This window comes from Chiloscyllium punctatum, chromosome 10, assembly GCF_047496795.1.
Source record: "Chiloscyllium punctatum isolate Juve2018m chromosome 10, sChiPun1.3, whole genome shotgun sequence".
NCBI classification, from domain to species: Eukaryota; Metazoa; Chordata; class Chondrichthyes; order Orectolobiformes; family Hemiscylliidae; genus Chiloscyllium; species Chiloscyllium punctatum.
This window is the reverse complement of record NC_092748.1, coordinates 109,294,747-109,320,263: the sequence shown is the minus strand read 5'-3', so window position 1 is coordinate 109,320,263 and position 25,517 is coordinate 109,294,747. Positions and strand designations below refer to the sequence as shown.

At 44.0% G+C, this 25,517-nt stretch overlaps 1 protein-coding gene across 4 annotated transcripts in view; it reads left to right on the top strand.

The window, feature by feature from the left end:
- The window catches only part of sema5ba (sema domain, seven thrombospondin repeats (type 1 and type 1-like), transmembrane domain (TM) and short cytoplasmic domain, (semaphorin) 5Ba), a 335,820-nt gene extending 317,842 nt beyond the window's left edge, over positions 1-17,978 (top strand). For 3 of the 4 annotated variants that reach the window (XM_072579916.1, XM_072579917.1, XM_072579919.1), the window contains exon 23: positions 5,494-17,978. In XM_072579916.1, the coding sequence (XP_072436017.1) occupies positions 5,494-5,646 (153 nt within the window). In that variant the 3' untranslated portion in view covers positions 5,647-17,978. The remainder of the gene's footprint in view (positions 1-5,493) is intronic. The other variant, XM_072579920.1, reaches the window with a different exon arrangement.
- Positions 17,979-25,517: the final 7,539 nt, after the last annotated feature.

Sequence of the window (25,517 nt, the reverse complement as noted above, 5' to 3'; positions counted from 1 at the left end):
TTGAGTATCAGAGTTGGGACATGTTGTTGAGGTTGTACAGGACATTGGCGAGACCTCTTCTGGAGTACTATGTTCAGTTTTGGTTGCCCTGTTATAGGATGGAAATTATTAAACTGGAGAGGGTTCAGAAAAGATTGACCAGGATGTTACTGGGAATGGAGGGTTTCAGTTATAAAATTAGGCTGGATAGGCTGTGCCTTTTGTCATTGGAGCATAGGAGATTGAGAGATGACCTTATCGAGATTCCTAAAGTAATGAGGGGCATAGCTAAGGTGAATAGCAAAGGTTTTATCCCTAGGGGTGCGGCTGGTGGTGTTCAAAATGAGAGAAACTAGAGGGCATTGGTTCAAGGTGAGAGGAGAAAGATTTAAAAAGGACACAGGGGAATTTTTTTATGCAGAGAGTGGATAGTGTGGAGAATGAACTTCCAGAGGAAGTGGTGAATGCAGGTACAGTTGCAACATTTAAAAGACATTTGGATAATTACATAAATAAGAAAGGTTTGGAGGGATATAGGCCAAACCAGGCAAGTGGGACTAGTTTAGTTTGGGATTATGGTCCTTGTGGACTAACTGGACCGATGGATCTGTTTCCATGCTGTATGCCTCTATGAGAGAGAGAACCTGCACAGTTACTGCCTTTGCTGTTTTTGAATTCATGTATCGCTGGACATCGGAGTGCATCTGGGAAAATTAACAATCAGTGAATTTCACAACTAATCTTGGAGGAACTGTTGGACAAAGTTCACAACACAGAATCAGATAAGTTAATCATTGTTTTAAGTCTGTCCAACAGAAAGGCAGTGGGTTCTTTCTTGATTATATGTCTTTGGAGATAAGTCTCTTGATTAAACTTAAAATATAAGCCATAACTATTAATTTAACCTGGTGCAGTGTTTTGTAGAGGAATAGGACAGTGTTATTTTCTGGGTCTGTAGATTGTGAAGGAGCAAAAATGGCCTTTGCAGTGTTATGTACTTCTTGTCAGATGTGGGAGTTTAAAGACAGTTTAAGGGTTACTATGGATTATACCTGCCATAAATGCTGTTGGATGCGAATCTTTTCGGATCGAATGGATCAGTTGGAGTGACAGTTAGAAGCGGTGAGGAATTTGCAACAGTAACAGTATGTGATGGATGGCAGTTATAGGAAGGGGGAAAGTCACATAGATGGGTTAACTCCAGGAAGGGTAAGAGAGGTAGGCACCTAGGGCAGGAGTCTTTTGTGGATATACCCATTTCAAACAGGTATGCTGTTTTGGAAAATGTAGGAGGTGATGGATTTTCAGGGGAACGTAGCACGAACAGTCAAGTTTCTGGTATTGAGACTGGCTCTAATGCAATGAGGGGTACGTCGGCTTCCAAGAGATTAATTGTGTTAGGGGATTCTGTAGTCAGAGGTACAGACATATGTTTCTCTGGCCAGCAGAGAAAAAGCAGAATGGTGTGTTGTTTCCCTGGTGCCAGGATCAAGGATGTCTCAGAGACGGTGCAGAATGTTCTCACGGGGGAGAAGGGCCAGCAAGAGGTCATTGTCCACATTGGAACCAACGATGTAGGAAGGGAAAAGGTTGAGATTCTGAAGGGAAATTACAGAGAGTTAGGCAGAAATTTAAAAAGGAGGTCCTCAAGGGTAGTAATATCTGGATTACTCCCAGTGCTACAAGCTAGTGAGGGCAAGAATAGGAAGATAGAGCAGATGAATGCATGGCTGAGGAGCTGGTGTATGGGAGGATTCACATTTTTGGATGATTGGAATCTCTTTTGGGGTAGAAGTGACCTGTATAAGAAGGACGGATTGCACCTACATTGGAAGGGGACTAATATACTGGCAGGGAAATTTGCTAGAACTGCTCGCGAGGATTTTACCTAGTAAGGTAGGGGGGTGGGACCCAGTGAGATAGTGAGGGAAGAGATCAATTTGAGACTAGTACAGTTGAGAACAGAAATGAGTCAAACAGTCAGGGCAGGCAGGGACAAGGTAGGATTAATAAATTAAACTGCATTTATTTCAATGCAAGGGGCCTAACAAGGAAGGCAGATGAACTCGGGGCATGGTTAGGAACATGGGACTGGGATATCATAGCAATTACAGAAACATGGCTCAGGAATGGGCAGGACTGGCAGCTTAATGTTTCAGGATACAAATGCCAAAGGAAGGATAGAAAGGGAGGCAAGAGAGGAGGGGGAGTGGCATTTTTGATAAGGGATGGTATTACAGCTGTGCTGAGGGAGGATATTCCCGGAAATACATCCAGGGACGTTATTTGGGTGGGACTGAGAAATAAGAAAGGGATAAGAAAGCGATGATCCCTTATTGGGATTGTATCATAGACCCCCTAATAGTCAGAGGGAAATTGAGACAAACTTGTAAGGAGATCTCAGCTATCTGTAAGAATAATAGGGTAGTTATGGTAGGGGATTTTAACTTTCAAACATCGACTGGGACTGCTATAGTGTTAAAGGTTTAGATGGAGAGGAATTTGTTAAGTGCGGACAAGACAATTTTCAGATTCAGTATGTGCCTACTAGAGAAGGTGCAAAACTTGACCTACTCAGGGCAGTGACTGAGGTGTCAGTGGGGGAGCACTTTGGGGCCAGCGACCATAGTTCTATTTGTTTTAAAACAGAGATGGAAAAGGATAGACTAGATCCGAAAGTTGAAGTTCTAAATTGGAGAAAGGCCAATTTTGATGCAATTCATCAAGAACTTTTGAAAGCTGATTGGAGGCATATGTTCGCAGGTAAAGGAATGGCTGGAAAATGGGAAGCTTTCAGAAAAGAGATAATGAGAATCCAGAGAAAGTATATTCCTGTTAGGGTGAAAGGAAAGGCTGGTAGGTATAGGGAATGCTGGATGACTAAAGAAATTGAGGGTTTGGTTAAGGAAGCATATGTCAAGTATCGACAGGATAGATCGAGTGAATCCTTAGAAGAGTATAAAGGAAGTCGGAGTATACTTAAGAGGGAAATCAGGAGGGCAAAAAGGGGACATGAGTTAGCTTTGGTAAATAGAATTAAGGAGAATCCAAAGGGTTTTTACAAATATATTAAGGCCAAAAGGGTAACTAGGGAGAGTATAGGGCCCCTTAAAGATCAGCAAGGCGGCCTTTGTGTGGAGCAGCAGAAAATGGGGGAGATACTAAATGAATATTTTGCATCAGTATTTACTGTAGAAAAGGGTATGGAAGATATTGACTGTAGGGAAATAGATGGTGACATCTTGCAAAATGTCCAGATTACAGAGGAGGAAGTGCTGGATGTCTTGAAGATGGATAAAGATGGATAAATCCTCAGGACCTGATCAGGTGTACCCGAGAACTCTGTGGGAAGATAGAGAAGTGATTGCTGGGCCTCTTGCTGAGATATTTGTATCATCGATAGTCACAGATGAGGTGCCAGAAGACTGGAGGTTGGCAAACGTGGTACCACTGTTTAAGAAGGGCGGTAAAGACAAACCAGGGAACTAAAGACCAGTGAGCCTGACCTCAGTGGTGGGCAAGTTATTGGAGGAAATCCTGAGGGACAGGATGTACATGTATTTGGAAAGGCAAGGACTGATTAGGGATAGTCAACATGGCTTTGTGCGTGGGAAATCATGTCTCACAAACTTAATTGAGTTTTTTGAAGAAGTAACAAAGAGGATTGATGAGGGCAGAGCGGTAGCTGTGATCCAAATGGACTTCAGTAAGGCATTCGACAAGGTTCCCCATGGGAGACTGATTAGCAAGGTTAGATCTCATGGAATACAGGGAGATCTAGCCATTTGGATACAGAACTGGCTCAAAGGTAGAAGACAGAGGGTGGTTGTGGAGGGTTGTTTTTCAGACTGGAAGCCTATAACCAGTGGAGTGCCATAAGGATCGGTGCTGGGTTCCCTATTTTTTGTCATTTACATAAATGATTTGGATGCGAGCATAAGAGGTATAGTTAGTAAGTTTGCAGATGACACCAAAATTGGAGGTGTAGTGGACAGCGAAGAGGGTTACCTCAAATTACAACAAAATCTGGACCAGATGGGCCAATGGGCTGAAAAGTGGCAGATGGAGTTTAATTCAGATAAATGCGAGGTGCTGCATTTTTGGAAAGCAAATCTTAGCAGGACTTATACACTTAATGGTAAGGTCCTAGGGAGTGTTGCTGAACACAGAGACCTTGGAGTGCAGGTTCATAGCTCCTTGAAAGTGGAGTTGCAGGTAGATAGGATAGTGAAGAAGGCGTTTGGTATGCTTTCCTTTCTTGGTCAGAGTATTGAGTACAGGAGTTGGGAGGTCATGTTGCGGCTGTACAGGACATTGGTTAGGCCACTGTTGGAATATTGCATGCAATTCTGGTCTCTTTCCTATCGGAAAGATGTTGTGAAACTTGAAAGGGTTCAGAAAAGATTTACAAGGATGTTTCCAGGGTTGGAGGATCTGAGCTACAGGGAGAGGCTGAACAGGCTGGGGCTGTTTTCCCTGGAGCATTGAAGGCTGAGGGGTGACCTTATAGAGGTTTACAAAATTATGAGGGGCATGGATAGGATAAATAGGCAAAGTCTTTTCCCTGGGGTCAGGGAATCCAGAACTAGTGGGCATAGGTTTACGTTGAGAGGGGAAAGATATAAAAGAGACCTAAGGGGTGACTTTTTCGTGCAGAGTGTGGTCCGTGTATGGAATGAGCTGCCAGAGGATGTGGTGGAGGCTGGTACAATTGCAACATTTAAGAGGCATTTGGTGGGTATATGAATAGGAAGAATTTGGAGGTAAATGGGCCGGGTGCTGGCAGCTGGGACTAGATTGGGTTGGGATATCTAGTCGGCATGGACTGGTTGGACCGAAGGGTCTGTTTCCATGCTGTACCCCTCTATGACTCTAAGACTCTATGACATTCTCAGTGCTAAAGAGAGTTGGAGGACTCTTCTCTCATTGGAGATATGAAATGTTTGCTCTCATAGTCATACATTCACCCCTTGGTCACTAAATTGAAGGAGCTTTGAGGGGAGCTCATCCAGCCATATTTAACCTCAAATGACCTTATTAGAACAGATTTCCTTGCCGTTTATCTTGCTTGTGGGATCTTGCTATGTGCAAGCTAACTGGATCACACAGGAGAAAGTGAGGACTGCAGATGCTGGAGATCAGAGCTGAAAATGTGTTGCTGGAAAAGCGCAGCAGGTCAGGCAGCATCCAAGGAGCAGGAGAATTGACGTTTCGGGCATGAGCCCTTCTTCAGGAATGATTCCTGAAGAAGGGCTCATGCCTGAAACGTCGATTCTCCTGCTCCTTGGATGCTGCCTGACCTGCTGCGCTTTTCCAGCAACACATTTTCAACTGGATTACACAACCGAGGCACTCCTGTGAACGGTGCTGGATAACTGTATTCGTTTTAAGTGCCTTTCATGATTTTCTTTTAAAAATCCAATTATGAATTAAATTAAATCCAATTAAATTGCCTGATGTTGCCGTACACCTAAGCAAACCAAGACACTTATTTGGTTCTTTGTTTCACCCTAGACGCTGAACAAAAACAATTTGATTCCTGATGACCGAAGCAACTATTTCTCCTCTCTGCAGCAGACCAATGTGTACACCACGACGTATTATCCCAGCACCCTGAATAAATATGACTATCGACCTGAATCCTCATCTGGAAGAACGTATACCTAAGACGTTCCAAGTGGACTTCTCCTGGAAAGAAACCACAAAAGGACTCTGCTCACCCAGCTCCCCTGGCACACCGCAAGTGAACCTGTAACCATAGCAACCACCCATAGTCGAGTCATAACCAGTCCAAATTTCGTGCAGTCAGTCCTTCATTAAAACATTTGCACCCTTCAAGGTCCACAGGTCAGCCATCGAGACTTCTTTACGACTTAAAAGAAACTTTGTCAGCTACGGATTTTGTGTTTTTTTTCTTCGTTCATGGAACTCCCACCACCCCGATGAGAGAGACTGAGCGATGCTTCTTTTTTTTTGCGGGGAGGGGGAATAAAGAAAGACGTTGGCGGAGACAAGATGGCCGCCGCAGTGGCCGAACAAGACAGTTAGTTGCCACACAGCAACGTGTCACCTCTTGTGAAACTAGATCGGCCGAGGATTTCTTCACATTGGTACTACAGGTGGCTCTGAGAATGTGACCGTAGCATCTAGGTACAGAAATACTCCTGCGCTACTGAGGAATCATTATTTTTTATTGTCATTTGAAAGTTTATGACCTTCTTCTGTATTCCCCACTTCCCCTCCCCTTTCAGTGTTAATTTTCAGATGTGGAACCTAACATTGCCGAAATGTAGCTGTATTTACAGAAACCGTCTGTTTGATTTAATAGCTCCATTACTCCATTTTTTGCTACACCCAAACCTCCTCCCACCCTATTTCACTTGCCAATAGTTAAAAAAAACCATTGAAATGTTCTTTATTTTTTTAAACTGATTTTTTATTGTGCTCCTTGCCTGGCTTTCAGAATTGTTTCATTGTTTCTTCTATTTTTGTCCTCACTTGCATTCCCATGATTGGCATTTTGACACTTTTAACTGATCGGTGAAATTTGCATAGTGATGAATCCGCAGATGATGAACAGAGGGGTGAACAATGGTCCTATTCATGGTTAAAGGGCACCAGGTAAATTTAAGTGCACAATCCTGCAAAACAACTGTTAAAATAATTTGAGGGCTGCCCTCCGGTAATTCAGTTCTGTTCATTTAATGCACCCTGGTTTGGATATGCTTCACATTTTTTATAATCAGCAGGTTTAAGATGCTATTTCACCATAATTCCATCTGCTTCTTTGGAATCTGTAGCTCAAAGGAATTATTCTAACATGCAAGAGTGATGGAGAAATGCAAAGAGGAACCATTGGTTGTAGTGGCGGAGAATTCTACAAATGTAGCTAAATGTGAGATTGCCCTGGTAATCCTTCCTATATTCTCTTCAGCTTCTTAACTATCCCATTTCTGATCCTTTAGAAAGAGAGCACTAGGGTGTTCCAAGGTGTTGGCTATATTTAGAGTATGGATTTACCAAGGATTCTTTGAAATGATAAGGCCCAGGTACGTTGCTTGCACTGTGAGCTGAAACTTGCCGTCACCCTCTGTGGTAGTGACTCAGAAAACTCAAAAACTTTCCCTTTCCTCCCACACCACTCTTCTCCTGACAAGCTCAGCCTAACAAAAAGTTCTGTTGAAAGTTTACCGAAAGACATTTCAGGAGCTGGACAGTGTCCTGAGCTCTGACTTAAAGCTCCCCAAGTAAAACGAGAAAGTTTGCTTCTTAATCTGTGGCTAATGGTTTTGCTTATCAGCTACCAATTTGATCTCCTGTGGCAAGTTATTTATGTTTGATGCCCATTGAGATACAGTTGGAAGCTGTGCCAATGTACGCATGCTATAATGGTGTAACTGAGCAAAACTGAGTTGGGGAGTGAGCCAATCTTGTATTCCACAGGAATCTCTGCTGCCCCTTATATCTGAGCCCGAATTTCTCTTCACTGATTACAGTGGAAACCAATTCTCATGTACCAAATCAACCAATTGGGTTCTCTTAAAGAGAAGAATTCTTAATTTTCCCACATGATCCGTATACATGGAAAGGCAAATATGAAGTTACCTGCACTGAGGTATATCTAAAAAGCTAAAAGAATCAATCGTGATGGTACATCCTGTCTGAACACGAATCCATGAATTTTATACTATAGCTGTCAGATTTCTATGCTGGATCTTTCTCACGTGGCTACACCAATCTGTGATCTGCTAGTTTAGGTTGGCAGTACTTACACAAGATACAAAAAGGTGTATTGAGGTGAGGTTGGTTGGTGAACCGGCCCTAGACTTTACATGATACATGAGCATGTATGCTGTTTTGAAGTTATCTGTACCAAGGAACCATCAATGCGGATGAGAAGCTAAACCTCCCATTGTGGTTTTCAAGACTGTACATTGCCTCAGCCTCACGAGGGCTCCCATCCTATTTCTGTAACTCTCTCTATAGTCCTCTGCAGTCCTCCAGTGCTATTCTCCAGTTGCATCCCCTTTGATCGTCATTCTATCATTGTTGAACATGCCTGCTGTTGCCTGGGCCTTAAGCTCCTCCCCTCTTCTTTGTCTCCCCCTCTCACTCCCTTTAAGACACTCCTTAAAGTCTACCTCTTTGACCATAACTGCAGTCACCTGTCCTACTGCCTCCTTATGTGACTCAATGTCAAATTTTGTTTAGCTAACACTCCCGTGAATTGGCTTTGGAAGTTTTATTGTTTCGGCAAAGGTGCTATACAAATGTGGGTTGTTGTGTTGAAGTGGAAATATTGTTCCCATCTTTGTCCTACTTTTCCTGGCTTGTCAGGAACTGTGAATGCCTGCCTTTAAGTAGAACATGCATTGTGTAAAGTGAATATTAATGCGGTGCAAGACTGTGAAATGTGGTGACAATTCTGGCGTGCCTTAGTTTTTGTTGACTTCTGTAAATTGTCCTTGTTTCATCTAATACTTCTAATGCCCAGAAGCCTTACTGGGCATTTACTGGCTTCCACCTCATTTATCTTCCCTTGTAGACAGAGTGGGGGTTGGTGGGCAGTGAAGATAATTATGTTGGTCTAATGGCCACCAGGAACAGTAATACTTACCAGCTGGTACGTCATGAATGTATACGTTTCTGAATCCCTAACTGCGGTAAGTAAGTACAGCACTTTGTGGTTGCCATTAATCAACTTGCACTGGGGTTGAACCAATGTGACGTTAGTTAGGCCAAAGTTACAGTGCTGTGTCAGTTCTGGTCACTGCACTGTACAAAGGGTGTGACTGCACTAGAGAGGGCGCAAAGAAGCTTCACCAGGATAGACTAGAGGTTCTCAACCATAAAGAGCTGGAGACAAAATGGAGTTGTTTTCCTTCGAGCAGAGGAGGCTGAGGGGTGGGGATCTGATTGAGAGCTACAAAGTTCAAAGGGCACAGATGGGGTAGTTGGGGAGAAACTTTTCATCCTAGTAGGGCATCTATAACCAAGGGACATGAGGCTTTAAGGTAAGGAACAGGAGATTTAAAGGGGATTTGAGGAAAGTTTTCTCATCCAGAGGGTTGTAGTTACCTGGAACTCATTGCCTGAAAGGGTGGTAGAGGCTTGAACCCTCAAGGCATTGAAGAATTATTTAGATGTGCACTTGAAATTTCCGAGCATACAAGGCTATGAGCCAAGCGTTGGGAATTGGGATTAGAGTAAATGGATGCTTGATGACCAGCATAAAACACAGTGGGCTGAGTATTCATAAGAACATAAGAAATAGGAAAAGGATTAGGCCATGTGGGCCATCTGTCTTTTCCTGTGCTATAAAAACTCTAGGATTCTGTGACTCTCCATCCAATCAAAACGTAGTTTGGGAAAGAGTTGCCTCACAGTGGCCAATGGAAATAGCTTATATGTGCTAACCTCAAGAGTTGCTCCAATCATTACTCCCAAACATTGAGTTGAATAGATGTTGAGAAGCTCGAAGTGAGTGTAGTGAATTAAGATATATCCTTAAGTTAGTTGTAAGCCCTGAACTCAGTGATCCTTTAGATGAAAGTGAGGATTGCAGATGCTGGAGATTAGAGTCGAGAGTGTGGTGCTGGAAAAGCACAGCAGGTCAGGCAGCATCCGAGGAGCAGGAGGAGCATTCCTGATGAAGGGCTTTTGCCCGAAACATTGATTCTCCTGTTCCTCGGATGATGCCTGACTTGCTGTGCTTTTCCAGCACCACACTCTCGACTGAATGATCCATTGATCTACAGATTTCTCTCAACACCATTAAGGTTCTTTGCCAAATAAGCTGTTTTCCCTGGAGTGCCGGAGGCTGAGTCATGACCTTATAGAGGTTAATAAAATCAAGATAGGGTAAATTAATAAGGTCTTTTCCCTGGGATGGGAGAGACCAGAACTTAAGCGCATAGGTTTAAGGTGAGAGGGGAAAGATTAAAAAGGGACCTAAGGGGCAAAAGTTTCATGCAGAGGATGGGTGCGTGTATAGAATGAGCTGCCAGAGGAAGTGGTGGAGGCTGGTACAATTACAGCATTCAAAAGGCTACTGGATGGGTATATGAACAGGAAGAGTTCAGAGGGAAAAGGGCCAAGTGCTGGCAAATAGGAGTAGATTAGTTTAGGATATCTGGTCGGCATGGATGAGTTGAACTGAAGGGTCTATTTCCATGCTGTACATCTCTATGACTCTATGACTTTAAGTCAGGCCCCTGTTCATTTGTGAGGCTAAAGGATGAATGCTGAGGGAATTGGCAATGCCATGATACTCCTTCAAATTTGGGAGTGGATGGGACGCCGAGACAAAGTGGTTTGTACTTTATCTTGGGCCCTGGCCCAGTGCTTGTGTGCAGACACTGGTCTGAAATTTCGATGAGACTTGAGGTCACCTAGTTTAAGTTTGAGAAGCTGAGGTTGTTCTCCTTAGAGCAGAGAAAGTCAAGGTGAAATTTGATCAAGGCGATCAAAATCATGAGGGAGCCCTGGATGGAGTAGACATAGCGAAACGATTCCCATTGGCCTAAGGGTCATGAACCTGAGGAGACCATTTTAAGATGTGTGGTGGGAGAACAATAGTGACAGAAGAAGGACATTCTTTTAACTCAGCGAGTGGTTAAGATTCAGAATGCGCCTTCCTGAGAAGATGGTGGAGGTGGGTTCATTAGGAGCTTTTGAAAGGAGTTTGGACACATAGATGAAGAAAAAGAAATTGTAGCATTGTGAAGAAAGGAAAAGGCGGGGTAGCTGGGTTGTGCAAGCAGAGACCCAGCAAGGATGGAATGGCCTCTTTTTGTGTTTCAGTCATTCGGTGATTCCACAAAAAGAACATCTTTGCCATCTTAATCTGTGAATGCACAATATAATTTGATACTGAAGCTTTATGGGTCAGGAAGCCCCTAAAGTGTGACCCCTGACCTGTGCCAAGTCCGTCCAAGAGAGATTATGATTGGTGCTAACAATCTCAACCTTGGCATGGGAAAATTTAACCGTGATGATGCGGTTCTGAATTGTTTGCTGAATGATCTAGATTATTTTAAAGGGTGACTACTCCAATGACTTACTGACTAATCTCTCACCTTGCACACACCATATACTAGTACCTAATCCATAATCCTACTGACGGTATTCTAATTCACTTCAAAAGCTGTTCTCCTGTCACCCCTTTGCTTGCTAACCTACCTTGGTTCCCAGGGCAAAAACACCTAAAATTCAACACTTTGCATTCATAATAATTCTTATTGCTGTTTCTGTAATGCCACCAACACTGCAACCCATCAAAATCTTATCGTTCTTTGAATTCTGGCACATCCCTATTTCCTTTCTGATTGGTCATCATGCCTCCAGCTGTCTAGGCCCTGAATGCCTGAATTCCCTCCCTAAACCTGTCCACCTCTCTTTTAAGGTGCTCTTAAGACCTACTTCTTCGACCAACCTTTAGGGCACCCGCCTGAAGATCTCCTCACGTTGTGTGCTATCCCATGAAGTGCCTTGCAAGGTTTTCTGAAGAGAAAGGCACTATATAGATGCAAGTTGTTGTTACATGGATGCAGAGGTACTGCCTACAGGGAAAAGGGGGGCAAGCATGGGGAATTGAATGGAACAAATGCAGGCAGTGTCATCTGAAACAAATGCCCCTTGTAGCTCTCCAGCCGAGTTTATCTACAAGAACAAATGCAGCATCTGTTCATGTTGGAATGGGGCAACCATCAGTCAGCAAGAACATTCCCAACAGATGCCTAATTTATAAGTCCCACCTCATGCTCTCGTTCATCAGGACCCAGACCTAGAAATCTGTTTGGATGAACAATCTGCAAAATATATCAGGAGAGAATTGACAGATGTAATCACTTAGACAAAGAGTCTCTGATGAAGGCTGGGCTATATGTACCGAAACACTATCCTATGCTCTTGTGACTTTAAGCTGACCACATGGCATAGGAATAGAAGTGGGCCATTCAGCCCATTGAATCTGCTGCACCATTCAGTTATAATCCTGAACTCTACTCGCCTGCCTTTTCCCCATCACCCTTGATTCCCTTAGTGATTAAAAATCTGTCTGTCTCAGCTTTCAATGTACTTAATGATCAATTCTCAACAGCTCTCTGCAGTAAAGGATTCCTTAGCTTCACTACCCTCTGAGAGATGAAATTCTCCTCACCTCTGTCTTAAATGGATGACCCGTTATTCTGAGATTATGCACCCAGTCCTTGACTCTCCCAAAGCGGAGAACTACCTTCCTGCATCTACCCTGTCAAATCCTCTCAGAATATTCTATATTTCAATCAAGTCCCCTTTCACTCTTCTATATTCCAACAAGCTTGTTTTCTTTATTTCTTCACAGCATTTAATACAAACCATCACCTCCCTTCAAGTATTTAAGCCACATTACAAATTGCTGATGCATAGGTCAAAGCCTCTCTGGAGAGACTCCTTGATCTATTAGGTCTCTGTCTCAATCACATCTCAGTCACATCACGGGCTCGGCAGCATTTATTGCCCATCCCCACTTGCCCAGAGGGCAGTTAAGAGTCAGCCACGTTGTTGTTGGTCTGGAGTCACATATAGGCAAGACCAGGTAAAGATGGCAGTTTCCTTCCCTAAAGGACATTACTGAACCAGATGGGTTTTTCCTGACAATTGACTCATGGTCTTCATTAGATTCTTAATTCTGGATTTTTATTGAATTCAAATTCTACAATCTGCCTTGGCAGGATTCCAACCCGGGTCCTCAGAGCATTGCCTGAGTCTCTGGCTTAACAGTCCTGTGATAATACCATTAGGCCATTGCCACCCCAGTCTAGCATAGGCCCAATCCCTACTCACAGTCTCCTCATAAAATAGTCGCTCCAGACCTGATAACACTAATGTGAACCTTCTCTGGACTGTCTCCAATGCCTGTATGTAGATGAGCAAAGAGCTAAACTTTGACTCAAATGTGATTGAGACTGAGACCTAATGGATCAGGGACCCTCTCCAGGGAGGCTTTGACCTGTGCATCAGTGACTAATAGCGTGGCTTAAAACCTTTGACGGGGGGTGATGGTTGGTATCGCAATGTTTGCTTGGAACTATTTGAATGGAATTGCTGGAAAAGCCAGCAGCTTGCCATTTCAGCAGGCATTAAGAGCCAGTCCCTGGTGTGATTTGGAGTCATGTGGAGACTGTGTGGATAAACAGCAGAGTTCATTAGCACAGCCCCATTAATTAGCCAGATGGTTTTTCCTGACAAGAGCCAATGGTAGATTCACATTGGCTGAGACTAGTTTTACAGATTTATTATTTGAATTTAGATTCCACCAGCTGCTGTGATAGGATTTGAACTCATGTCGCAGAGCATTAGGCTAGGCCTCTGGGTTACTGGCCCAGTGACATTAGCACCATTTCCCTGATGTGCTATGTTGCTTCAAGCTGAGGTAATCTTTAGTGCAGTGAGGCCATTTTCCTGGTGTAACCCACAACTTCACCCACTTTATAAACATTAGTATTTCGGAAGGTCGCTGCTCAGTTTCCTCAGCATCTCAATCCCTGTCAACTTGCTTTCCAGGAACTCCAAGAGTTTTCTCTTTTTCTCCCTTTAGAAAGGGAGGGCCTGATCACAGCATCAGCTGGATGGGAGACAAAGAAAAGTCAAAACACGTTTCAATTTATCCAATTTCTTCACACAAAAGACAACAGGGGTTTGGATCTCTATTTTGGAAATGATCAGTCAATTGTAAGTTTTAAAATGGTATTGGTGGATGTTTGTTAAGAAGCATGCTTTTAGGGATCTGGGACCAAGACAAGTAACAGAGAAGCTATTACCTGATTGAATAGCACAGCAGGTTCAAGGCTTTAAAAACATTCCATCATGGGACAAGGTATGACCACCATTTGTTGTCCATTACTAACTGTGCTTGAGCAGAGTGGCCCACACACCCATTTCAGAGGGTATTTAAGAGTTAACTACATTGCTGTGGGTCTAGAGCTATATATATAGTCCAGACTGAGTAAGTGTGGAAGAATTCCTTCCCTGAAGGGACTAGCTTTATACTTGCAGATGTATTTGAACCCAATGTAAGTCTAGGCCTCTAGATTACTAGTGTATTTTATGACTGCATTTGCCTGTCTCTCTCTCATTCTTCCACTCTTACTCACTCCCAACCCTACCCCACCACAACCCAGTTAGCCTATTCCTGCTCCTGTGTTCCTAAAGGATTAATGAATCATTTGAAATTTGTTACATTTCAGCTTGCCCCCTTTGAGCTGATTGAGCTGGCTAGGCCTCCTGAGGCAGCACCGTATGGGTACTGGAATACTCTCGCCATCATCTCCTCCTCCATCACACAACAGTCATGTTCATTAACATTGGCTTGTTGAGGTGATAACTCTTTCTCCCTTCGTACCTTAACTGGCAAGTGCACAGCTGAGTGGATCAAGAAGAGTCCAGGGCCTCTGTTGAGTTTGCTAATGTCAGCCAGGGGAATACCTACGATGCATTAATTTGTCTTGAAGTAGTAAAATCAACCAGTGTCTCCCTCCCCACCTTACATTTGTATTGAGCCTTATCATTGGAAGGTAGCAGGGTCTGAGGAAGAGGTGATTAATTCACAGAACTGCTACGGTGCAGAAAGAGGCCATTGAGTCTATCATACCAATACTGGCTCTTTAAACCAGCATCATTATTTAGTGCCAATCTTCTGTCTTTTCCCCATATCCTTTGTTATGGACCAGACTGGAGCCGCCCAAAATATTTTAGGAAGGTGACCTAGACCTAACTTTTCCTTATTTGAAAGGCAGGTATGAGGTGGATATTCTGGGTGTGATGCAGCTGGTCAAACCACTCAGCTTTAAACAAACCAGAATTTATTTAAACATTGAAGTTGAAAACACAAACAAAAGGAAACAGACTTTAGAATAACTTTACTATTGGCGAACTTAACCTGAACTTATATAGTAATGTATCTAAGGAGCTGGTCCAATCCAGTAACATCACATAAGCACACCCCTTGGCAAAAACACAGATTCTTACAGGCACTAGGGGACAAACTTCCAAAGAGATTTCAGAGAGAAAAGTCAGTCAGGAATCTTCACTGAAGTTTGCAGCCTTTCTGGACTGCAGCAGCTTCTTACTGATACAGCTAAACCAAACTAGAAAAAACCTGAACTGGGAGAACTGGCCACTGCCCTGCCATTGGGGTGGCATGGTTCCTCAATGGTTAGCACTGCTGCCTCACAGCACCAAGGACCTGAATTCAATTCCACCCTCAGGCAACTGTCTGTGTGGAGTTTGCACATTCTCCCTGTGTCTACGTGGGTTTCCTCCAGGTGCTCTGGTTTCCTCCCACAATCCAAAGATGTGCAGATTCAGTGGAGTGGCCATGCTAAATTTCCCATAGTGCTCAGGGATGTGTCCATTAGTCAGTGGTAAATGTAGGGGAATGGGTGTGGGTGGGTTACTGTTCGGAGAGTCAGGGTGGACTTGATGGGCCAAAGGGCCTGTTTCCATATTGTAGAGATTCTATGATTCTGGACACTTTGGCACCTCTGTCTTTATGACCTCTTTTTGAAAAAATACCAAGGACGTGGGTGGCATGGTGGTTCAGTGGTTAGCACTGCTGCCTCACAGCACTAGGGTTCCAGGTTCGATTCCAGCCTCGGGCAACTGTCTGTGTGGAGTTTGCACATTCCCCCCATGCTAAATTGCCCATAGTGTTAGGTGCATTAGTCAGAGGGAAGTGGGTCTGGGTAGGTTACTCTTCAGAGGGTCGGTGTGGACTGGTTGGGCCGAAGGGCCTGTTCCCACACTGTCGGGAATCTAATCTAAAAGTAACAGCATTGTCGCACCTTGCAGACTATTTCTATCCAAATGATAATCTAATGCCCTCTTGAATGCTTCAAAGGAACCTATCTCCACCACATTTCCAGTCAGTGAGTTCCATACCTTAACTACCTGCTGTGTGAAAAAAAAATTTTCTCACATTACCCTTGCTTCATTTGCACGTCTCTTCAACTTATGCAGACTCGTTCCTGCTAGTTGTACCAGTGAGAACAGCTTCTCCCTGTCCACTCTATCCAGCCTGCTCATGATTTTGAAAACCTCTATCAAGTCTTCTCTTAGCTGCCTTCTGTCCGAGGAACACAGTCCCAACTTCCTCAGTCGATGCTCATCACTGAACTTCGTCATTCCTAGAACCAATCACTTCCGCACTCTTTTCCCCAGTGTATTGATGTCGCTTCTGTAATGTGGCGCCCACAACTGTACAGAGTACTCCAACTGAGGTCTAACAAGTTACATCTTACCTCCCCATCCCCCCGCTGACCCCTCCAGCAATCACCTCTATTATATTGCCAGCTTTTGAAGATTGGAGTCTCCATGAATAAATCTTCAGGACACTGTTGTGTGCAACTCCAGAGAAAAAAAAATCATTGGGACGTTAATAACGGTTGTTTTTTTTTAATGTTCTTTAGCTATTTCTCCTTGCCAGATGTAAAAATATCAAAGTTAGGGAAAAAACGGCTGTTTAGCTGACAGTCAAGCAACCATCCAACTCGCTAATGATCTTCTTGCATTCCAGTTGAGGGAGGAAATTTCACGCTCCGCAAACATGGATGTGTTTTTTGACTATAATGGCTAGAGTGTGAGGGTAAAGCATGGGGTGGACTCTCCAGGAATAGACTAGTCACAGTTGGCTACCTTACCCTCTTTGAAGGGCAATCAGTGACCTCCTGGGGTCATGATTGAGAACTCACGACCAGCAACAGGACAACAAAGGGAAGCTAACTTACAAAAGGGTGTTCGGTGCAGAGGAGACCATACAGCCCACTGTGCCTGTACTAGCTCTTCAAAGGAGCATCATTACCTAGAGCCAATCTTCTGCCTTTCTCCCCCATACCCTTGCACATTATTTTTGTCCTAATAATTGTCCAGAGCTCCTTGAACACCTTGATTGAACCTGCCTGCACCATATTTGCAGGCAGTGCATTGAACACAGTAATGACTCACTGTCCGAAACAGATGTTAAGCACATCTGTATTGGGGTGGCACGGTGGTACAGTATTTAGCACTGTCGCCTCACAGCATCAGGGTCCCGGGTTCGATTCCAACCTTGGGTGACTGTGTGTGGAGTTTGCACATTCTCCCTGTGTCTGCGTGGGTTTCCTCCGGGTACTCCTGTTTCCTCCCACAGCCCAAAGATGTGCAGGTTAGGTGAATTGGCCATGCTTAAATTGTCAATTAGGTGCGTTAGTCAGAGGGAAAAGGGGTTTTGGTGGGTTACTCTTCGGAGGATTGGTTTGGGCTGAAGGGCCTGTCTCCACACTGTAGGGAATCAAATCTAATCATTTTGTTTCTCCTACACACCACTTGAAATCTATGCTGTCTCATGCTAAAGCCTTTTACAAATGTGAGCAGTTTCTCCTTATCTACTCGATCTAGCCCGCATATGATTTTGTAAAGGCCTATCAGATCTCCACTAAGCCTTCTTCTTTTGAAGAGAACAGTCCCAACTTCTTCAATCTCACCTCATAATGGAAGATTTCCTGATGAGCCAATGCCTATCTGCAAGAGGACTTTAACATGAAAATAACTTGCATCTATATAGCACTTTTCACTACCAGTGATGAAGCCAATAAGTAACTTCCAACGTGCAATCCCTGTTGCAGGAATTGGTGAAAACACACACACATACCACAGACAGGCCCGTCACAAAGGTGGAAAGGAGTAAAGCAACATAAAAGTGCCTGTTCAGTCTCACACCTCATAGTCACTGTCATTAGAATCCACAGTGCAGTAATTTCGATGGGATACATTGATGAATGAAGTCTCTCAGACTGAATGACTCTGAACAATGGATAATACTGTACTGGGCAAAAGCTCCATTGTATATACGCATTAACTGAACAATGAATTTTTAGAGTGATTAAATGTAAATGTACCATGTGTAATTCAGGCTGTTTGGAATAAGCTTATTTTTTTGAACTGGAGATGTATCTGTAAATATAAGATTTGTAATTAGTGCATTACTGGTGGTGATTATTAGTCTGACAGAACTGGTTTATCATTCCACCTCCTCAACGGATAGTGTCCAACAGACTGATGCTTTGTTCGGAGTCCCCTGGCCGCTTTCATGTGATGTTGGCTTGCTCTGCTCCTAATAATGCGTATCCTTCAGCGCCCTTGGTCACACAGCACTGAGATTCCAGGCTTTCTGAATCTCTGGAAGTCTTCAAGAGTTGAAAACTGAATGGTGCTGCAAACAAAAACTTGGGTGAGAAATGAAATAACTCCACAGAGGCCGGTATCCTGTCACCGAGTCACCCTTTATTTACACATGCGTAGTCCTTGACACAGGTCCGGCTTGCTCAGAGCCAGCTCTCAGAGTGAACAGAACCTCTGACACTCCTGTTTCTGTCTGTCAGCTAGGGCTCCCTGATTGGACCATATTAACAGCCCCAATCAGGGCACTCATATTCTGAGGTCCACCTGGCTGACCCCGTTACAATAGAACATAGAACAATACAGTGCAGAACAGGTCCTTTGGCCCTCGATGTTGCGCCGACCTGTGAACTAATCTAAGCCCATTCCCCTACACTATCCCATAATCATCCATGTGCTTATCCAAGGATTGTTTAAATCTCCCTAATGTGGCTGAGTTCACTATATTAGCAGGTAGGGCATTCCATGCCCTTACCATTCTCTGAATTAAGAATCTGCCTCTGACATCTGTCTTAAATCTATCACCCCTCAATTTGTAGTTATGTCCCCTCGTACAAGCTGACGTCATCATCCTAGGAAAAAGACTTTCACTGTTGACCCTATCTAATCCTCTGATCATCTTGTATGTCTCTATCAAATCCCCCCTGAGCCTTCTTCTTTCCAGGCAGAACAGGCCCAAGTCTCTCAGCCTTTCCTCATAAGACCTTCCCTCCAGACCAGGCAACATCCTGGTAAATCTCCTCTGCAATTTTTCTAATGCTTCCACATCCTTCATGTCATGGGGTGACCAGTACCAAACACTATGCACCAGCGTTTTGTATAGTTGCAGCATGACATTATGGCTCCGGAACTCAATCCCTCCACCAATAAAACCTAACACACCGTATGCCTTCTTAACAGCACTATCAACATGGGTGGCAACTTTCAGGGATCTATGTACATGGACTCCAAGATCCCTCTGCACACCCACACTATCAAGAATCTTTCCATTGACCCAGTATTCTGCCTTCCTGTTATTCTTCCCAAACTGAATCACCTCACATTTATCAGCATTGTACTCCATTTGCCACCTTTCAGCCCAATTCTGCAGTTTATCAAAGTCCCTCTGCAACCTGAAACATTTTTCCACACTGTCCACTACTCCACCGACTTTAGTGTCATCTGCAAATTTATTAACCCATCCACCTATGCCTGCATCTAAGTCATTTATAAAAATGACAAACAGCAGTGATCCCAAAACAGATCCTTGTGGCACACCACTAGTAACCAGACTCCAGGCTGAATATTTTCCATCAACCACTACTCGCTGCCTTCTTTCAGAAAGCCAGTTTCTAATCCAAACTGCTAAATCACCCTCAATCCCATGCCTCTACATTTTCTCCAACAGCCTACCATGTGGAATCTTATCAAAGGCTTTACTGAAGTCCATGTACACAACATTAACTGACCTACCCTCATCCACATGCTTGATCACCTACTCAAAAAAATTCAGTGGGGTTTGTGAGACATTACCTGCCCTTGACGAAACCATGTTGACTATCTGAAATCAGATTGTTGCTTGCTAGTTCATTGTAAATCCTATCTCTTATAATCCCTTCCAAAACCTTTCCTACAACAGACGTAAGGCTCACTGGTCTATAATTACCTGGATCATCTCTACTGCCCTTCTTGAACAAGGGCACAAAATTTGCAATCCTCCAGTCCTCTGGTACTAAACCTATAGACAATGATGACTCAAATATCAAAGCCAAAGGGTCCGCCATCTCCTCCCTAGCTTCCCAGAGAATTCTCGGATAAATCCCATCCGGCCCAGGAGACTTGTCTATTTTCACTCCTTCTAGAATTGATAACACCTCTTCCTCACTAACCTCGATCCTTTCTAGTCTCATATCTCGTATCTCATTCTTCTCCTCTACAATATTCTCCTTTCCCTGAGTGAAGATCAATGAGAAATATTCATTTAGCACTTCTCCGATCTCCACAGGGTCCACACACAACTTCCCACTTCTGTCTTCGACTGGCCTTATTCCTACCCTAGTCACCCTTTTATTCCTCACATATCTATAGAAAGCTTTAGGGTTCTCCTTTATTCTACCTGCTAAAGTCTGCTTATGTCCTCTCTTTGCACTTCTTAACTCTCTCTTTAAATCTTTCCTAGCTAATCTGTAACTCTCCATCGTCTCATCTGAACCATCTTGTCTTATCGTCGCATAACCCTCCTTCTTCTGCTTAACAAGAGATGCAAATTCTGTAGTAAACAATCATGTCAAAAGATTCACAGGGACATTATAAAGCATCGTGTGCTTTCTTCGTTTCTTTTGATGACTATCTTTGAAGTTCTAAACAAAAACAATTGGCAATGGGAAGGAAAGGCCAATTGATCAAAGTTGGCATTCGACCATGTGGGTACTGAAAGAGTCTGCTCTCCTCTGTGGGAAAGGCACTGTTTCACAATGACGGCCTGTTGGGTAACTGGAGGTGGTGGCGTTGGTTAGAGACTTCAAGATCTGACAAAGCATCTGGGAATGCATCCATCCAGGATTGGCAAACTCAGCAACCACTTGTCACATGAGATCCATTTTTCTGACAGTGAGGCAGGGTTTACTCAGCGATTAGTTGGGACATTGGATGTGCAGCCTGCAAATATGGAGGCAGGGTCAAGTGAGACACTCAAGGGCATCGGATGACTATTTGGATGGAAATGGTGTGCAGGGATGTGGGGTAAAGTTAGGAGATCAGCATTCAGTGTTAGGATTGGTGCAGGCATGATATGCCGAAAGGCCTCCTTTTGCACAGTGACAGTGCTGTGAATGTGGTACTCCTTGGCTGACCACGTTACCTCTGAGTCATGGGCTCTGCAAGTGCCAGCACAATCCAGTTTCAATCTATCCCTCCCACAAAGTGAATGAGATAGACTTGGGTTGAAAAGATCTATTTTTCACGTTCTTTGCAGTCGGCTGGGAACATAATTGGGCAGGAGGTAAATCATGCATCCCCTTCCCAAACATGTCCCCATTCCAGAAGGAGAAGTTAAAATAGATTCTGAATTGGCTAGTTGTTTCACTCTCCAACATTTTGTTGAATGTTGCCAGAGTTGGAGGATTTGAGCTACAGGGAGAGGCTGAATAGGCTGGGGCTATTTCCCCTGGAGCATTGGGGGCTGAGGGGTGACCTTATAGAGGTTTATAAAATCATGAGGGGCGTGGATAGGGTAAATAGACAAGGTCTTTTTCCCAGGTTAGGGGAGTCCAAAACTAGAGGGCATAGATTTAAGGTGAGAGGGAAAAGATTTAAAAGGGACTTAAGGGGCAACATTTTCACGCAGAGGGTGGTGCGTGTATGGAATGACCTGCCAGAGGATGTGGTGGAGGCTGGTACAATTGCAACATTTAAAAGGCATCTGGATGGGTATATGAATAGGAAGGGTTTGGAGGGATATGGGTCAAGTGCTGGCAAATGGGACTCGATTGGGTTGGGATATCTGGTCGTCATTAACGGGTTGGATTGAAGGATCTGTTTCTGTGTTATATGATTCTACCACACTTTGGTTACAGGAAAGTGAAAGAAAATGAAAAGGCCTCTACTCCCAGAGCAGAGTGAATATTATTTTTATTCTTCAGCAAACTAATCCTTGGCCAGTAACCTTTCTGATGATGGAGTTGACATTTAACGTGCAAACAGAACGAAATGCTGACGTTACTCATTTTGAGCCACTGTCATATAGTTAAAACAAGGTGAGATTTTGCAAGGTTGACAGAACGATGTCCTCATATGCCTCTGCAATAGGAGATTCTGCTGGTTGACCAAGATTATAGTGCTTCATAAAATGACTATTTGTTACTGCAGTGCTAAAGAGGCACTTACTTGGCATCAGGTTCTATGTGAAAGTGGCAAGCTATGAATCATTAATCAATTGGAAGACGTGTCTCCAGCTTTAGGGTGCAGTGTAACAAGATGCTGCTGATATTGAGCAATATTGTTTAGGGAATGAAGGCTTACCTCTTGCACTCAGTAAAGTTGTTGGGTTTTGGGTATGTTTTTTCTTTAAATAAACATATGTTTATTGCATTTTTAGGAGTTGTCCCTTTTACAAAAATGATGGGGGCCTCTCTTGACTCCCAGGTTTATTTTTGTTCTGTGCAGCATCTAGGTGGGTCTTTCAGCAAAGATTCCAGTGTCGAATGTGGCTCATCAGCCCCCTCAGGCAGATCAACCCAGGACCACTCCTTCAAAAAGCAGCAGGAGAATGTGTCCTGTTGGCCTGGCCAATATCAATACCAGCATTACAATTAAACAAAAACTAAAACAACAACTGAAATTGCAGGAGAAGCTCAGCAAGTCTGGCAGTCTGGAGAGAAAGCAGAGTTAACATTTTGGGTCCACTGACCCTTCTTCAGAACTGAGAATCGCTGGGAAAAGGTGGTATTTATGTTGAAGACAGGGCTAGGGAGGGGAGAAGGAGTGAGCAGATAGGCAGAAATGGAGTCCAGAGATGGAGGATGACAGGGGGACAAAGAGATGGATGATAGCTTTTCATTCTGCCTGGTATGTTGATACTGGGGACCATAAGTGGGTGTGCGAAAGCAACTCACATCATGACAGAACCTGGGGTGTGAGGGTGAGTAAAGCACGTGGAGGAGGGTGTTCAGGTTCTAAAGTTATTGAACTCGATACTGAGTCCCGAACGGTGCAGGGTCCCCAGTGGGAAAATGAAATGCTGTTCTTCCAGCTTGTGCTGACCCTCACTGGAACACTGCAGCAAGCCCGAGACAGGGATGCTGACCAAGGAAACACAGTGATGTGTTGGAAGTGACAGGCAACAGGAAGTTGAGCCATCTTTGCAGACAGAACATAGGTGTTCCATAAAACGGTCACCATTAAACATGTCATCAGTCACATCGCTGTTTGTGTGACCTTGCTGTCTTCATATTGTCTGCCCTATTTCCCACATGATGACAATGACTGTACTCTGAGAACCATTCATTTCACAGTGACTATGAAACTTGTTGTTGAAACCTCCATCTGGGTTACTAACACCCCCTCAGGGAGGGAAATCTCCTGCCTTACCTGGTTTGGCCTACATGTGATAGAACATAGAACATAAAATATTACAGCACGGTATAGGCTGTTTGGCCCTCAATGTTGCACTGACCTGTGGAACCAATCTGAAGCCCATCTATCTTACACTATTCCATTTCCAACCATTCATTTATCCAATGACCATTTAAATGCCCTTAATGTTGATGAGTCTACTACTGTTGCAGACAGTGTGTAAAATTCTCTGAGTAAATAACCTATCTCTGACATCTGTCCTATATCTATCACCCCTCAGTTTAAAGCTATGTCCCTTCGTGCTAGCCATCACTGTCTGAGGAAAAAAGCTCTCACTGTCCACCCAATCTAACCCTCCCATCAACCTATATGCCTCTATTAAGTCACCTTTTAACCTTCTTCTCTCTAACGAAAACAGCCTCATGTACCTCATTGTTACCTCATAAGACCTTCCATCCATACCAGGCAACATCCTGGTAAATCTCTTCAGAACCCTTTCCAATGCTTCCACATTCTTCCTATAATGCGGCAACTAGAACTGTACACAATACTCCAAGTGTGCCCACACCAGAATTTTGTACAGCTGCAACATGACCTCGTGGCTCCAAAACTCAATCCCTCTACCAAAAACAGCTAACACACCATACATCTTCTTAACAACTCCATCAACATGGGTGGCAACTTTCAGGGATCTATGCACATAAATACTGAGATCTCTCTGCTCATCCACATTGCCAGGAACCTTACCATTAGCCCAGTACTCTGCATTCCTGTTACTCCTTCCAAAGTGAATCATCTCATACTTTTCCACATTAAACTCCATTTGCCACGTCTCAGCCCAGCTCTGCAGCTTATCAATGTCCCCCTGTAACCTGCAACATCCTTCCACATTGTCCACAACTCCACTGACTTTAGTATCATCCATAAATTTCCAGACCCACAATTTGATTGACTCTTGAGTGCCCTCTGGAATAATCCAGCAAGCCACTGAGCTCAAGGGCAGCAAATTTTGGCCTTACCAGGGAAGGGAACATTTAGTTTATAAATGGATACCTTGCCTCTAAATTTTATTCTCTTCTATGCAAATCTCCGGGGAACACACATGCAACGACTTCTGCAACTGCAAGACAACGTGACCTTTGGGAACACTGGTGAATACAAGGATAGTGTCAGGAAAAGCTGTGGGAAAATGTATGGCTATAGCACCATCTCAGGCCAACCAAGATGACTGCAAGATACTTTCCAATGCCAGTTGGGAATATTGTAGCAGGTTTTCTGGTCAATTCATACACCCTTGGGTCAAGTTGGGTTCAACTTTGACCATCAAACAGACTTCACAATGGACGTGACGGGACTAAACTAAGCCTTTAAACCCTGCATGGAACTGTTAAATAATGAGGCTTTTCACAATGGAAATATCATCGGATGAACTTTACTGCAATGAGAAAATGTATGGAAATTCCCAGTGAACGAGTGAGAGGTGGCAAGGGAGAGGGAGCCATGCTCTAGTTGAACCAGATCCTACACTCTTCCTCAAGGAAGAAAGTCTTAAAATTGAATGTGCAAATTTCCCACCCCTTTCCTTCTCCCGAGTTTATATTTTCCACCCAGGTTTGTGGGCTGGTCCAAGCCAGCAGTGACCAAGTTGTAAAGTTAGGGTTTGTCCAAGTGGCAAGAAAATCACATTTCAGGCAAAAGCCCCTCATGACTCATTCCTGATGAAGGGCATTTGCCTGAAACGTCGATGTTTCTGCTCCTCGGATGCTGCCTGACCTGCTGTGCTTTTCCAGCACCACTCTGATCTTGACTCTAATCTCCAGCATCTGCAGTACCCACCTCCACCTTCGTCCAAGTGGCCCCACTGTAACCTCTCAGGGTGCTGTGTGCTCACTTCCCCTGTTCTGAATGTTTGTGAAGCTTCTGTAAAAGTGGCAAAGCAATGGCTGCCCAACATTTGGGGATTAATATCGCCACCTAACCCCTGACAATGCTGTGGTCGGGACTGACAGTACGGGTGGGAAGGCAGAGTGCAATTCTAACCTGGCCTGGTGTCTGGGAAACAGGCAGGTTTGGGGCTGGTTCCTTTGTGCCCCAAACACACTGTACCACCCACACACCCCTCCCCCCACCTTGGAGCTAACCTGTCAATGATATCCAGCAGCTGGAGCTGTAAGCCTGCCATTCATTCCCCTGCCATCCTGTGGGTTTTCAGCTCGATTCAGTTCAAATTGCTCCGCCACTCGATAACCCTTGGCCGGCTCAGAACCCAAAAGGAATTGCAGAGCCGACGC